Source organism: Mobula birostris, chromosome 8, assembly GCF_030028105.1.
Source record: "Mobula birostris isolate sMobBir1 chromosome 8, sMobBir1.hap1, whole genome shotgun sequence".
NCBI lineage: Eukaryota > Metazoa > Chordata > Chondrichthyes > Myliobatiformes > Myliobatidae > Mobula > Mobula birostris.
The window spans coordinates 109,611,446-109,628,587 of record NC_092377.1 but is presented as its reverse complement, the minus strand read 5'-3'; the positions used below and the strand labels follow the sequence as shown (position 1 = coordinate 109,628,587).

Below are 17,142 nucleotides of genomic sequence, written 5' to 3'. Positions count from 1 at the left end.
CTTGTAGAGCTGAACTTGCAAGCCATCTTTTCGTATTGATTCATTCTGCAGCAACCTTCCCTCTATTGTGAATATGGTACCTTTAACATCATTTACTAACAAACGTATGTGCCAATCGATGAGCAGTCTTACAAATGTAAGCACATAACTTGAAATCTATCTATGGTTAGTTTTCTCAGTGGTGAGATTCAAACCCCTTTCACTGGCGCTCTGTTAGAGGGAATGTTGTTTTACAAAACATGTGCCATTTTTGTACTGGGATTTTGATTTCTGAAACGTTGCCTTTGGTGACTTGTCTGGAAACACAATTGTGCCCAAGTGTAATGAATTTAGTTATATTCTAGGAATTGCAAGTGATTACTGTACATTTAAAAGGTTTAATCAGATAAACTTGACATTTAATGTCACTTTGGGAAAACTTTGTCGTTGGTGGGAAATTATATAAATGTTTGAGGTAATAGATAATGTACCCTTTTACAGTTCAATGAGACACGGCTTAATTGACATCGTTCATAATCATGTCAGAAAATCTTTGTCTGTAGCTACATGTTTCTAACTGGTTTAGGTGTTATTTCAGATTTGAGGTATTACACAAGATTTGTTGGTTCTTTATACAGTGCTTTATCAAACTGGTGATTTCCAAATGTTCCGGTTACTTCACTGCTATGATCTAAGCAAGCTATTTGGGTAACACATGAAAATCAGATCCAGTATTGCAGTGTCACATCTCATGTGCACCTCATCCTAATCCCACTGATTCCATTTCTCTGAGTTGAGGGTGCCAAGTTGGTGGCACTTGGGGAAATGGACACCACATCACTTGCAGATTCTCCTGAACCAGATTGGGAGGATATCAGTTCAAAAAAAAAGCCTCAGCTGCACTAAATCCAGATTTGCTTCTGAAACAAATTTTTGGGTGGCAGGTATTTTCAAAATTTGAGTTCAGTTGTTATATCATATGACTGAGGGGGGACTTTACCACCTGTCTATGTAATTAATCCATTTTATTTACCTGACTGGCAGGGAGGAAATATATATCAAAGTACACAAATGATTTTTATCTTGCTGTCTTTCCAAGTGTTGATTGTAAAGGTCAGAGTACAATTTGCTGATAAAAGTCTAACCCTATTTTCCCATTTCCATGTGGGTCTTTTCCGTTATTGTACCATATTATGTTTAGTTTCTTTTAATACTGCAAGATGGCCTGTCTCAACAAAAGAATGTACTTTTAAAACTACAAAACTAATTTTCATGTTTCATAAAATGTTTTGTATTGCATCAGGGTTCACCACTGCTGCTAACCTCTGTACCAGTAAAGCAGAAGATCAAGCTGATGAAGATTCATTCAGAATAGTGAAATGAACTTATTAATCTAGTTCATTTTAGATTCCTTCTGATTGCACATGCCATGCTGTTGCTTTAAAAAAAAGTTTATGATCACATGTCTATTTACCTACATGTTCCCAAAGACCACAACATTTGTCCATTTTTGACCCCATTCTCAAATTATTATGATAATTGACTTTGTGGAAAATTTCATCCAGGTCTTGCAGTGATGGCTGTGCCTTAAAGGTATATCAGCAAAATAGGGATTTATAAATCTGTAAAATTTATTTTCATTAATTGCGTCTACGTCACAATCCAGCTGTGTCTTGTAAAATAATCATGTAGGTATGTGTGGCTGTTTGTCAATATGTATTGATTGTGAATTTTAAATACTACAGTGAAACAGCATCAGACAACATGATACATGGCCTGAGAGCAAGTTTGGGTCACAATGCAATATCTTTTGTATCAAAATATTTCAAAAGGGCAGCTTGTGATGATGAATATTCTTCAACAATATGTTCATTTTCTTAAAAACCAAACTTGTGAGCGACCTGAAGGATTAGAATCACATCTTGTCAGAGGTCCTATTTACCATTGCAATGTCTTGTTTGATTCTTACTTTTGAGTTTTGTAAGAATCGAGCACTGGGCATCTTATAACGGGATTAATGTTGTAAGCTACTGAAGCCCACGCTTTGATCTATATCATCTTTAGTGAGTGGGGCTTATTTTTCTTGGAGGTGGTGTGAGGGAGTGGGGTTGGAAAGGAGAGAACAGAAATGTAGAGGTGTGCTTTTTGTTCCTAAAATTCCATCTGCAGGTTCCTGTGACTTCAGTCTGATTCCTGTACTTGTAGTACTAATGCCGGTCATTCTGGTTGTTGTTCCTGGCTCCTAATTAATATTGGTGCTTTTGAGGAACATTAATTTCATTCATTCAAAATAAATGTAAGTGTCTAAAGTGCAGAGTTTGTTACCCCACTGTTTTGTAACACAGAAGAACTCTGGTTTAGATTATTACTTTGTTATTAACTTAATAATTTGGGGTGGATGGAGTGTATTTCCAATGCTTTTTTTATATTAAGTCCACTATAGAAGCATTTTTGTTTTAACTTTTAGAATGTACATTAGGCCTTTTGAAGACCTTGTGCAGATCCACATACACTAAAGGTTCAAGCCCGAACTGTTGTTGTATGTTGATTAGGCCACTGGGCCTCATTAATTCAATCCAAACATGCTGTTTACACCTACACATTTTACCAAGGATCACTAATCTGACTTGAATCCCAGCTAATTTCTGCCTTCATCCCATGCCCACTTCCCAAAATACAGTCACTATAATAGCCTCTGTCATCCTGAGTAAAGTCACCAGAATCCATGAACAAGGCTGAGAAATCCTGATTTGAATTCCAGCTGGTGTGAGTTTACTGTTAATTACCTGTATACATTAATGCTTTGGTTTTCTTTCCATGGTTAGATTTCAATGCAGTAAACTTGTGATTTTTGTTACTTAATCATGACATTATACAAGTTGTTATAAGATCTCTAAATATGTGAATTCCAAATAGTCTCAATATTGCAATCAAATATCCTGCAGGAGCTGGCTGATGTTTACTTCCACATTTTTTTTTATAAAAATAAATCTGGAAAACATATAAACAGTTATTTCTGATCCTGGATTTGAAAATGGGACCCTAACCAATGTGGTTAGAATGTTTGGTCTTTAATAGAATGTGATTATGTTTTGTGAACTCCAGTTTATGAAGAACTGTTGATTCCCTCTGTGATGGTAAGTGTCTCTCTTTACAGCCAAACGGGGAAAAAGCTGATGGCCAAGTGTCGGATGTTAATTCAGGAAAACCAGGAACTGGGAAGGCAGCTATCCCAGGGGCGTATTGCACAACTGGAAGCTGAGTTGGCTCTTCAGAAGAAATACAGTGAAGAGCTCAAGAGCAGCCAGGATGGTGAGTGGAGTTCAGTGCTGGGTTTGTGACTGTTTTTATTGTGGTCAGCTGGCTGGGTGTTCTTACAGAAATACTCCTTTTTGCTCCATGAGTGTTTTTTTTTTATATCAACTAATTTGACAGGCTTGTGTAGTATTAAGTATATGTGCTTTTGCAGTTTTTATATTATTCAAAGATTTTTCCATCATGAGTTTTGCTCAGATTTCTAAAATATCACTTTCCACTGGGTGAGACTGTTGGAGTTCAAGCTGATTTCAGGATGAGCACATCTTCAAGGGTGACATTTTTGTGTAGTTTTGAATGCATTATCAAAGGGTGGCTCCTTGAGTCATAAGTAAAAAAGTTTCTAGTATTTCAGGGAAAGATCATGTGACTCTGTTTTAAAAAAAAAAGAGAGGACTATCTTGTTTAATAACTGTAAATGCCTTATTCGGTTTGTAGAGCTTGACACATTTAGCCACTAGATCTGTCTTCTGCAGCTTATGTTCCTCATTTGGTAAGTTGTCAGACAAACTGTTAAGAAGTACAGCATTCTTCTAGAACTAGGAAGGATCATCATCTTTTACTGTAGCAGAAAAATGTTGCATAGCAGGCATGTTAGGGTTATTTTTTAAAAACTTTTATTGCACCTATTATTGCCATTAAGCTTCTGTAACAAAACATTGCAACAGTGTATTTCTTGCCAAGCCATACTCCCCCAATGGCACATGCATCAACATACCCAATCAGGCTGACTTATTGCTGTTTGCATATGGTCTTAATAGGCGAGGGACCCTGCCCCATCCCCAGTCTTGCAGTTTGATCCCAACTTCGGAAGTAGAATGAAATTACAGACGCTTAAAGTTGTGGTCTAATTATGAATAATCAGTGAAGTTCCAGGATTTAGAACCAATAATGAAACTGCAGTACGTTTCCAAATGTATATGACATAAGGGGGAGCCTGTAGGTGGTGGTGTCCTCACGTGCCTGCCACCCTTATCCTTGGTGGTTGAGGTTGTTAAAATAATATTGCTGAGCCCCTACAATGCTCTTTGTGGGTGTTTCTTTTTCCAGACAAGGTGTGCTAGTGATTGAGTGATAAAATGCTGGAGGAACTCAGCAGGTCAGGCTACAGAGGGGAATTATCAGTCGGTATTCTGGGTCAAGACCCTTCATCAGGTCTTAACACTTCATTGGCCTGTGAAGTTTGTACAATAAGGCATGCAGCAGCCACAGTTCTAATCTAATTTCCATTGATCCCTTCTAAGAAATTGATTGATTGCACATCTAAGTGGGACAGGAGTAGGTTATTGAGATAAATGTGTCTCTCAATCTATGGTCAAAGAGCAAGCAGATTTAAGATGTAGAGAAAACGAGAGGATGGAGGGAAAGATGTGGATATTCCCATTACAATGTACTTGAATTCAAAGTCTGGAGTGAATTACATAAATGTCCTGTTCTTTGATCATCTGTTTTAAAAATCATTCAGTGTGTTAATTATACTTGATTAATGATTTACGTTGCAAGGCTTAGTACAAAATTACTATAAATCTGACTTGACCAGAGTAACCAGAATGGAGTGTCCTAGAGGAAAAAGTGGTGCATAAACATGGGAAAGTACAACACAAGAATGGGCCCTTCAGCCCATGATGTCTCTGCTCACCATGCAAATTTTAACCAATCCCATCTACCTGAAAGTGGTTTACATTGCACCATTCCATGCCTGTTCTTGAATGTTAAAATAGCTCTTGTATCTGCTTCCATTTCTTCCCCTGACAGCACATTCTATTCTGTATAGAAAACCTGCCTCATCTCCTTTAAACTTTGCGCCTTGTCACCTTAAAGTTCATCTAACTGAAGTAATGGATATTTCTACCCTAGGGAAAAAAGAAGACCTTATTAACCCCTCTCTGCTTCTCATTATCTTATATACTTCTCTCAAGTCTCCCCTCAGATTCTGATGCTCTGGAGAAAACAATCATTTGTTCAACTTGTCCTGATGAAACACTTCTGCACCCTGTCCAAAGCCACTACGTCTCTTCTGTAATGCATTGGCCAGAACTGTATGTAAAACTCGAAATGTGGCCTATATAAGTGCAACAGGTCTTCCTGAGTTTTATATTCATTGTTTTGATTGATGAAGATTGTCTTGAAGATGTATGCCATACATCTTTTTTACTACCCAGTTTACTGTGTGGTCGTTTTCAGGGACCTATGGACTCACACCCCAAGATCCCGCTGTATACTTCCCTTTTACATTTGACTTCTTAAAATGTAGCACCCCACACTTGTCTGGATTGAACTTCACTTCTCTACGTACATCTGCAACTGGTCAATGTCCTGCTGAATCGTTTTGATAAGTTTCCGCACTAATAAGGAAAGTGCTGTTTGGAAGGTCTAATGTAAGGGGAAATGGCAGGACCCTTAACAGCATTGATGTACTGGAGGATCTTGCAGTCCAAGTCATTGGCTCACTGAAAGAAACCATACAAGTAGATAGGGTGATAAAGAACGTATATGATGTGCTGGCCTTCATTGGTTGCAGCATTTAGTATACAAGTCAAAAAGTCATGTTGCAGCTCTATAAAACTAGTTTGGCTGCACTAAAGGTATTGTGTGCAGTTCTGGTCACCCTCTTGCAGGAAGGATGTGGAGCCTTTAGGAAGGGTGCAGAAGAGGGTTACTAGGATGCTGTCTGTGTTAGAAGATACATGCCATTAAGGAGAGGCTGGACAGAGTTGTTGTTTTCTCTGGAGTGTTGGAAGCTGAGGGGAGACCTGATAGAAATTTTAGAATAAAGAGACGAATAGATCAAATTATTTTTCCCCAGAGATGTATAATACTAGAGGATGCGTATTTTAAGATGAAAGGAGGAAGGTAGAGGAATGTTTTTACACAGAGGTGTCTGGAATGTGGTGCCAGGGCTAGTAATGGAAGCAGCTACCATAGTGATGTTTAAGAAGCAGTTAGATACACACATAAATGTGCAGTGAATTGAGGGATACAGATTATAACCAGGCAGAAAATGTTTAGCTTATTTCAGCATCATGTTCAGTGCAGACATTGTGGACTGAAGAGCCTGTGATCAAAAGGTAGCTGATAGGGAAGCTAAGGTGGGTTCAGAACTCATTTATATAAAGATAAATTTAAAAATTGCTGAGCTGCAGGCAGATATCTTTTGTCAAAGTTTAGGCCATTTTGACCCTTATTTCCCTCAGCAGCTTGGATCAAGTGACTTTCTATTTTAAATGTCACCAATCTTATCAGCACCACTTCCTGCCAATATTTCAGATCAAATTTTTGCTACCTCCTCCATAGCTTTGTATCACTAGTGAAAATAACTTTTTTTTTGCCACTGTTGGTCACAACTTTACTTGAGTACTTGTCACGTTTAGTCCAGAATTTAGGGCCTGTTTGAATCTCTTGTTTCTATTAATTGAATGAGACATCAAAAGATGATACTGCACAAACAATCTACATATATGGTCAAATTTATGTTTAGTTATTTTATTGAAATTTTATTCAAACTTTTCTGGAGATATTTAGAAGAAAATTGGGACAAATAACATAGGCAAGAAAAAAATTATTAAGTCTTGAATAAAGAACATTCAAGAAAAAGTCAATAAAAATAATTTGAACCTTAATTAACAGATTTAGGGGCATTGCCTGTTTCTGGTGTTAAATTCATTTGATGATGTTTCTGTAAGCTCAGTTATTAGGTGGACTTCATATCACTACATATGACCTCACTTCCATGCAATATTGAAACCTGCAGTTTTCGTGAATCTTGGAAAGAACAGACAATGGGAAATACAAGGCCCAAAGCACTAAGAATCTAGATCAGATTACTCAGATGTGTTTCAGGTTTTTCACAAATGGCTTTCCTTATTGATCTAATTTTTAGGAGGGCACTTGCTTCAGCCCTGTTTGATCAGTCCTATTTCTAACATCCCTGTAAAGTACTGGAAGCCTGAACACAGTATGTCACCCTTTGTTCATTAGTACAACTGGAGAACTTTCATTTTACAGTGAGACCTAAACATTTCCTTTTCATACTGTGATGAACATCTGTTAGGGCAGAGGACAGAGAGTCATGTATTATGATGCATTGTTCTGTTAATGACTAATAGAGAGACATGTAGAAATATTCCTGCTTCCACTAACCCTGACGTATGTAATTCTTTTGAAGAAAGATATTAATAGGCAGCTTAGAAGATTTGTACATGTACTGTTACATACATGAAAAATATCTGGATATGAATTTTTAAGTTCAGATTCAATAGCAAGTTTGAGATTATCTGCATAATACTGTTCTGAGCTCCAGACTGTTTCTGTAGGAGGTATGGTGGTCTGATTAAAATGTTTTATATTTTGAAATGATTTTCAGTCTTCCTTACTCAATTGGATTTCTCTTCTGTGCAGAGCTGAATGATTTCATTATCCAGTTGGATGAGGAGGTGGAAGGGATGCAAAGTACGATCATGGTTTTGCAGCAGCAGTTGAAAGAGGCACGCCAGCAGTTGGCTCAGCTTCAAGGACAACAGCAGCATCACCAGGTGCTACCCTCTGGCACCTGTAGGACTCCAGTCCTTGAGCCTTCTGCCCAAGTGGAGACCATTAGTAAAGACTGCAGCCGAATAGTCAACGGACCAACTAATGGTGATTCTTCGCCGCAAGGGAGAGCAGCAGCTGCTTATCAAGACAAGACTAATCTCTACAGGGAAGGAAGCAGCACAGAGGATGATTTCCCATCATCTCCTGGGAGTGGGAATAAACTTTCGAACCACAGTGAAGAAAAGCTGGACCGAGCAGGCAGCGGTAGCATATATCAGCTAGGTCCTGGATATGAGAGTGTAGACTCCCCTACTGGTAGTGAGAACTCTCTTACTCAGCACTCAAATGACACAGACTCTATCAATGACCCTCAGGAAGATAAACCACTTCTTGTGAAAGGTACTAGAACTATGGGTTCCCGCCATGTTCAAAATGGGTTGGACTCAGTCAGCACACAGGGGTCAGTTTTGTAACGTTTAACGGGCTTTGTCTGCAGTCTTTTTTATATATTGTCATTTTATTTGGCTGACGGCTGTCCAGTGACTGATAAAGGTAGTGTGTAACTTCTGTTAAAAACTTCAGCCTTTTGTGTTTTGCTTTCTTGTAAAACTGTTGCTACTGTTCAGATTTTTTTTAAAAAAGCATCATAATTCCATTGGCTGTTGCTGAAACGATGTTGATACATGTAGACCCAAGTTATTTTTTTATATGATTTAATCTGAATAAAATGTATTATAACAACTTTAACATGGGAGACATTGTGTAAAATTGGGCCTGGTTCATCTAGAAGTCCAGTGGAATGTTATTGGCTTTTTACCCCAAACCATTATACAGTCCTGTAACAAGAAAAGGTTGCACCACAAACATGTGTGATGATTATGTTAGCTTGCCAAATGCAGTAGTTACTTTTCCAAAGGAAGTTTGGATGTTGTACTTGGCATATTCAAGTTTGGGAAGTCTTGTGTAGTTTGTTAACTACAGTGACATTTTACACCATCCATATGTGTTGCATTTTCCCCAGTGACATGGCTGTGCTTTAAAAAAAATAGTGTATATTGTTACCCAGTTTCTAGGCAAGAGTTGTTTCCTCTGTAATGCGTATTCTGTGAAATCCCCAGAAATCCCTCACCTGTACTGACCAAACTTAATAAAGTCTTTTAATAGTCAATATCTTGAATTTTACTCTATTCAGTTATTTGTGCTGGCTGTGATATACGGAGCAAGGCCTTGCTGATTCATATTGGTACATAACTTCTGCCAAAATACCTCTCCCTTCTCTAAAGGTTAGCCATGCATGGAGTAACCCAAAAATGCCCTCTACCATATCAGCTGCATGTGTGGAGACTGGAAAACATGTATTTTCTCTGTTCTGAACCAAAGAAAGAGAAATCCTGTGGACTGCTCTAGATACAGTGTGTTGGCACTTTGGAAATTGCCACATTATATCTGAAATTTCAATTGAACAACACAGGATGTTTCTTTTTAAGTTAATTGTTCAAGTGGTTGCACTTTGGAGCTGCCAAATTAATCCCATTATTATCCATTATACAGGGCTCTTTAGGGTTTTTATCTGCTTTTACCAAATACAACCACTCGAGTTTGAGAGAATTTGCATGTTTAGGCATAGGCAGCATTGGCCTCTCCATAGTTTATTTGACCCCTCGGCTGATACTGTGTTGCTGTTTAATGTGTCTCCTAACTACATCCAGAAATTATAACTTTGTGGTAAACCTCAAACTTTTCATGAGCAGTGATCTTAATCCCATGTAATGAATGACCTTGGTTCCAAATCCTTTTAGCTCCCTTTTCAGTCTCCAATTTAAAATTACTTATGTTCTCTGCTTCACAAGTCTTTTGCATTAACTGTCCTGTCCTCTTAAATCTTTCATTCTTTGACCTTGTATCACTGCAACCAGCCAGTAGGAGATTCAGGTGATAAGTTAAATATCTGTAGATCAAAAGAGGAACTGATTCAGACATTATTTCCACTAGTCTAGGAGTCTAAAACTAAGACTTTGTGGTCTGTTAATCTGAGCCAGGCCCAAATAAGTATACACTTCCATGCAACAGCAGGTTGGAGAAAAGGTGTGGATACCGCATGAGAAACAGATGCTGAGACAATATTTCTGTATTTAAGATAAACTAAAATCTGTCAAGCAAACATAAATTAAGGAGCAAGCTATATATATGGAAATGGGTCAGACATTCTTGAAGCAAAAGAGCCTGCATATTGTTCCTAATCAAAGCTTGCATTGCCTGTACACAGTCCCTGTTCTATGTTGGAAAAGCACGTATCATTCCAACTGGTTTAGTGAACAATTCGGTTAAAGGTATTCTGTGTATCTCTTGAGAATGTAGTTGGGTCTCTGTTATCAATTACCAATCCTGTGGTCATTAATTTTCTCTATGGCAATCAAAACTTGATTTGTCCCAATTTCCACACAGCATTTCTTCCAGTTTAGGGACCCATGTTTTTGACTTTGCCATTCCAATCAAAAGGAGACTTGCAATCTCTAGGTTTTGTTTTCAAGGTAATTTTCTCTTTGGTTGAATCACTTGGAAATGATCAAATTGTTTTAATGTGATTTTGTAGCCACTAAAAAAAATTAACATTTTGAGTGCATTGCCAAGACTTAGCGCCTAGGTCGGAATGAAATCAAAGCAGGCAACATATCCATTTCATTCCCATGATTAACAGAAGGCAGAAATGTATGGGAGTATCCACAGAAATCTAATAGCATATCCAGATGGCTGGGTGATTTTAAGGAAAGGATCATGACGCCACTGGGTGATGGTCATTTGCTTTGAGTCAATAAGGTGTATTCAGTTGTCCTTTTGAATTGAGGAATTTAGAATTTTGGCTGCTGAGGAGGACTACAGGTAAAACTTAGGGCCCTAAGGCTACCCCAATAATCCTGGCTAGTGTACAGTCTCTGGGAAATACAATTGAAAAACTCAGAACAAGACTGCAGTATCAGGGACTGTTATGTACTGTGCTTTGGAGACCTGGCTCACCCCCCCCCCCAACGTTCAGACATGGTACTATAGCTCAAAGGCTTCACCATCCATCACACGTACTGGATTGCGGCATCAGGTAAAGACAGACAGCAGCATTTGCTTCGTGATTAACTCATGGTGCACAGACAGCAGTTCTGTCTCAGTCCCTCTCCCTTTACCTGGAATAGTGTCATCTGATCTACCTGCTGAGATAATTCTCTGCTGTCATCCTGGTAGTGATGTACATTCCACCCTTGGCAGACTGGTATTGTGATCAGTGGTCATGAGACAATGCACCCTGATGCCTTCCCAATAATTGTGGGGACTTCAACCAGGCCAGCTTGAAGAAATCTGTGACCAGCTGTGGAACCAGAGAAGGCAACGTACTCTTTCTCCAACAAGAATGATTACTGTGTCATCCCACGCTCGCAATTTGGCAAGTCCAGTCACCTGGCTGTACTTCTACTCCCCAGCATATTCGCAGAGACTTGAGGACAATAGTGCTAGTGGTGAGGATGGTGAATACACTGTGAAGGGAGGTAGAGGAGCATTTAGAGAACTGCTTTGAATCAGTGAACTAGTTCATGGTTTCCTCTTTGGATCTGAATGAATATGCCACAACTATCACCAACTTCATCAAGACCTGCGTGGATAAGTGTGTGTGCTGAATTTTTCTAAATCAGTAGCCCTGGATAAACCAGGAGATTCGCAGTCTGCTGAGGGATAGATCGGTGGCAATCAAGACTAGTGATCCAGAATCCAACAAGAGGTTCAGGTACAACCTACAGAAAAACAATCACGAGTGAATAGGTAATTCTTTGTGGAAATAGTCATAATCAGATGTATGACAGTTGTGACAGAATTTGAATGTTATTACTTCTTATCAACCGGTAGCACTCGCATCTACCATAACAAAGTGCTTTGAACAGGTGGTTATAGTTAGAACTTAACAACTGTATGAGCAAGGACCTGGAATTCGCCAACTATGGCAACAGGTCTACAATGACAGGTCCCACTGGCTCTCCACTCAGCTTTGGAGCACCTAGAAAACAGCAATACATACAGTGCATCACACTGCTGTTTATTGATTACCATTCAGCATTCAATCCATATCCCCTCAGTACAAGTCAACAAGCTTCAAAGCCTGGGCCTCTGTACCTCCCTCTGCAACAGGATCCTTCCTCATCAGGACACCGCAATCAGTATAGATCAGTGATGATGTCTCCTCACTGACAGTCAACACAGGTACACCTCAAGAACATGTGCTTAACCCACTGATCTACTCTTACTATCGTGACTGGGACTGAACACTGCTCAAATGCCATTTGTAAGTTCAGAAATAACAGAACTGATATTGGTAAAATTTCAGATGGCAACAAGGAGGCACACAGGTGTGAGATAATCAGCTGGTTAAGTTTTATTGCAACAACAACCTCACTCAACATCAGCAATAATTATGGACCTCAGGAAAGGAAGTCAGAACGCGCACCAGTCCTCATTGAGGTGTCCGTGGTGGAAAGGGTGAACAGAGTTAAGTTCCTGGGTGTCAAGTAACTGTCCTGGGCCCAACACATTGATGGAATCACAAAGAAGGTACACCAGTAGTTTTACTTTGTTAGGAATTTGATGAGATTTGGTACGCCACCAAAGTCTTACAAATTTTTATAGATATACAGCAGAGAGCATTCTGACTGGTTGCATCACAGCCTGGTGTGGATTCTTCAATGCACAGGATGACAAGAAGCTGCACAAGGTTGCAGACACATACAACTCCATGATGGGGACAACCCTCCCCACCATCAAAGACCTCGTCAACAGATGATGCCACAAGTAGGTGGCACCCATTATTAAGGACCATCGCTATCTGAGATATGCCCTCTTCTCATTTCTACCATCAGGGAGGAAGTACACATTGTGTATTTAATATTTGAGTAATAGTGTAAATACATTGCCCTAGGCCTCTGGTCCCATGATCCTCTCCCTTCTCCAGCTTCGTATCCCTTTTGCCAATCAAATTTCCAGCTCTTAGCTCCATCCCTCCCGCTCCTGTCTTCTATCATTTTGGATCTCCCTCCCCCCCCCCACTGTCAAATCTCCTACTATTTCTTCTTTCAGTTAGTCCTGACGAAAGGTCTCGACCCGAAACGTCGACTGTACGTCTTCCTATAGATGCTGCCTAGCCTGCTGCGTTCACCAGCATTTTGTGTGTGTGTTGCTTGAATTTCCAGCATTTGCAGATTTCTTCGCGTTTGCTTAATCATTCATTGTTTGTTTAACTACAGGTTGTGTGTAATAGTGCATTTATGGCATACGTCATACACCACCCCATCATACATGCACACTCCACTTAAAGTAAAACTGAAACGAAGACCTGTTTTCCAAAGTGTTTCTCACAAAGGGCGCAATCACCAGAATAGGCTTGTTTTTGTAGTATTATCTGCACCTGCACTCTGGCAGAAAACTACAGACCCAGTGCTGCAAGGCTGCCCAGGCACTCGGTGTTACCTGGATGACATTATTGATAAAGGTGGGGACGATGATCAACACTGGCGTACCTCAGGGATGTGTGCTTAGCCCACTGCTCTACTGTCTATATACACATGACTGTGTGGCTAAACATAGCTCAAATACCATCTACAAATTTGCCGACGATACAACCATTGTTGGTAGAATCTCAGGTGGTGATGAGAGGGCGTACAGGAGTGAGATATGCCAACTAGTGGAATGGTGCTGCAGCAATAACCTGGCACTCAACATCAGTAAGACAAAAGTGCTGATTGTGGACTTCAGGAAGGGTAAGTCAAAGGAACACATACCGATCCACATAGAGGGATCACAAGTGAAGAGAGTGAGCAGTTTCAAGTTCCTGGGTGCCAAGATCTCTGAGGATCTAACCTGGCCACAACATATCGATGTAGTTATAAAGAAGGCAAGACAGTGGCTATACTTTATCAGGAGTTTGAAGAGATTTGGCATGTCAACAAATACATCAGAAACTTCTATGGTTGTACTGTGAAGAGCATTCTAACAGGTTACATTACTGTCTGATATGGAGGGGCTACTGCACAGGACTGAAAGAAGCTGCAGAAGGTTGTAAATCTAGTCAGCTCCATCTTGGGTACTCGCCTACAAAGTACCCAGGATATCTTCAGGGAGTGGTGTCTCGGAAAGGCAGCGTCCATTATTAAGGTCCTCCAGCACCCAGGGCACGCCCTTTTCTCACTGTTACCATCAGGTAGGAGGTACAGAAGCCTGAAGGCACACACTCAGCGATTCAGGAACAGCTTCTTCCCCTCTGCCATCCGATTCCTAAATAGACATTGAATCTTCGGACACCACCTCACTTTTCTTTTAATATACAGAATTTATGTTTTTGCACATTTTTAATCTATTCAAATGCATGTACTTTAATTGATTTACTTGTTTATTACTTTTTCTCTTCTGCTCGATTATGTATTGCATTGAACTGCTGCTGCTAAGTTAACAAATTTCACGTCACATGCCAGTGATAATAAACCTGATTCTGATTCTGACAAGGAACATCTCCAATATCTGAAGACAATGTTAAAAAGATTAGAAGACTATGGGCTCAGAGTATGACATGACAAGTGTGAATTCTTTAAACTAGAAGTCACCTGCTATGGTCACACCATCGATGCACAATGATTACACAAGTGGGCTGAGAAAATTCAAGCAGTGACGGATGCCCAAAGACAAAGGATGTGTCAATTACTCTAACAGGTTCCTGCCAAACTTTGATACTGTGCTCCACCCTTTGAATCTATTACTATAGATCAGGAAGAAATGGCAATGGACAAAGCCGTGTGAGGTGGCTTTCAAAAAGGTAAAGGAAATGGTAATGTCAGACACTACTCACATATTATGATCCACGTCATTCAGTGAAGCTTTCCTCTGTCACCTCGCCTTATGGTCTAGGTGCAGTCATGTCACAGGTTATGAGTGATGGAAGTGAACACCCCATACCCTTCACATCACATTCCCTTACCACTGCAGAGAAGAAGTACACACAGATTGACAGAGAGGACTGGTTTATGGTGTAACATGGTTCAACCAATACTTGTATGGGAGAGAGTTTACCCTCATTACGGATCATCAACCACTAGTGTCCAATTTCAATCCACAAAAAGGTGTTCCACTAACAACAGCAGCACAGATGCGAAGTGGCCTGTTTTTCTTGGAGGACACAATACAACATCAAATTCAAAAGTACTTGTTACATGCTCCTGTTAGGGTGCATTCTCCAGTTACCTTATAAGGTAACCATAGCCTTCAGCCAGGAGCAGATGTCATCAGGTGGTTCCCAACCTTCACTGAGTGCTTCGACCCCTAACCACGACACTCTCCAGTTGGTGGGCAGGCAGTGGTGGACAAATCACTGCCCATCTGTTCCTGCTTCCAGCTCCCCTCCTCTCGCCTACTCCAAATCCAACAAGAGGCTCATTCTGCCTCTTCCTCCATCCTACGAGCTGCTTGTTTTCTCTCCTTTCGTCCAGGCCCAGAGCTGACAACAACCACCATGCTGATTTGGCTGGGAACCCTCTTGCAGCCGATCTCCACAGGGAACAACCATGCCTGCCATCCCTTGTCTTTACACTCCTGCACTAAGAGCTGGTACTTCAAGGCCTTTCTCTGGTGGGCCCCTTCCCATCCCTCCTCCCATGGCACAGTCAGCTCAACCAGAATTATTTTTTTGTCTTTGGTTGACCACAGTACAATGTCCAGGAGTAGGGTTGTGTGCACCACATCCGGGAACTGCAACCTCCTGTCCATGCTGATGGATTGTCTCGTTTATCATTGGAAACAGAAATACCTGTACAATTTACAAAAGAGGACACCCCTCTTAACATATTTTCCCGAATGCAAATCGTAAGTCTTTCTATTATGGCAGAGATGATCCAAAGGGATACCAGAAAATATCCCACACAGTCACAGATCTCCATGGCCACCCAAAATGGATGGAATGTGCAGCAGAAACCCCAGTTCCCCCTATTTTTACCAGCGCCAGGATAAATTTGCCCTTGACGGGATTGAAAATTGTTGCACCATCCAAGCTGAGAGCTGAAGTGTTGGAGGTGGTCACACACCAGTGGTCAAAGTGAAAGCATTGTCTAGTGGCCTGGGATAGATCAGCAGATCGATCAGCTTGCTACGTATTGTTCAGGATGTCAAAACATCCAGAAGATGCCAAGAGCAGTACCTTTCTATCCCTGGGAATGGCCAGCATTGCCATGGCAGAGGATTCATGTAGACTGTCATGGGCACAAATTTCTTGGTAGAAGTGGATGCGTTAGGCACCACTACAGCCTCGCACACTGTTGATGTGTTGAGGAGCCTCTTCTGAAGGACAGTGTTCCAACACACTTAGTCAGTGACAATGGACCACAGTTTGTTGTGGAACAGGTTCAATCATTCCTGAAAATGAATGGAATAAGACATATTATATCTGCACTGTACCACCCAGCTACAAATGGCTTGGCAGCAAGTTTTGTCCAGAGTCTAAAGAACATACGGCAAACAATGTCAGCAGAACACACTACACTGACACTGAATCAGAAGCTCGTCAATGTCTTCCCTGAATATCGCAATGCAGCACACTCCACAACCAACAACTCACCACTAAGCTATTTCTAGGCCGTCCCTGCACTCATGCTTGGATCTCCTCAAACCCAATCTCAGGAGGAGTATGCTGAACCAAATTGAGGGCTCCTCAAATGAGGAGGTTCAATGTGTCGCTCCTGGACAAGCAGTTCTGTCAAGGAATTACAGAGGTGATCAAAAGTGAGTACTTGGAAAAATTATGACAGAACAGGGCCAGTCTTCTGAACAGTGATTGAGTCTGATATCACCTGGAGACAACACATTGATCAGCTGAGGAGAGCAGAATCAATTGTTAGAGAATAAAGGTGGCCAGATGTGTCAGAACCACCTCCTGTAGTTCCAGGACCGACAACCATCACGGAGGAGGCCCCAGAACCTGAGATCGTTCCACAACAAGTCTCTCCCGCCAAGCAGAGTGACACCAGCCACCACCACGTTGTCAGGAAAGATGTCATCCTACAAGAGTAAGAAATCTTCTACAGTGATTAAATCTTTAGGCCTGAATGGGACAATTTAAACTTTACTCTACTGTGGATGTTCATGTTGTAGTTATATAGTATTCCGTATATTCATTATTTATGTATATAAGTTGAGATGCATTCTATATTGAGTTGGAGTTTATAGCTGAGCAGAGAGTATTGTGTATTTAATATTTCAGTTAGATTTGAGTAATATTGTAAATACATTGTTTGATTAACAATT

At 40.5% G+C, this 17,142-nt stretch overlaps 1 protein-coding gene across 3 annotated transcripts in view; it reads left to right on the top strand.

Moving 5' to 3' along the window:
- wtap (WT1 associated protein) overlaps nucleotides 1–9,001 on the top strand; it is a 42,581-nt gene extending 33,580 nt beyond the window's left edge. For all 3 annotated transcript variants that reach the window (XM_072265948.1, XM_072265949.1, XM_072265950.1), the window contains 2 exons: nucleotides 3,137–3,291; nucleotides 7,693–9,001. In XM_072265948.1, the coding sequence (XP_072122049.1) occupies nucleotides 3,137–3,291; nucleotides 7,693–8,297 (760 nt within the window). In that variant the 3' untranslated portion in view covers nucleotides 8,298–9,001. The remainder of the gene's footprint in view (nucleotides 1–3,136; nucleotides 3,292–7,692) is intronic.
- Nucleotides 9,002–17,142: the final 8,141 nt, after the last annotated feature.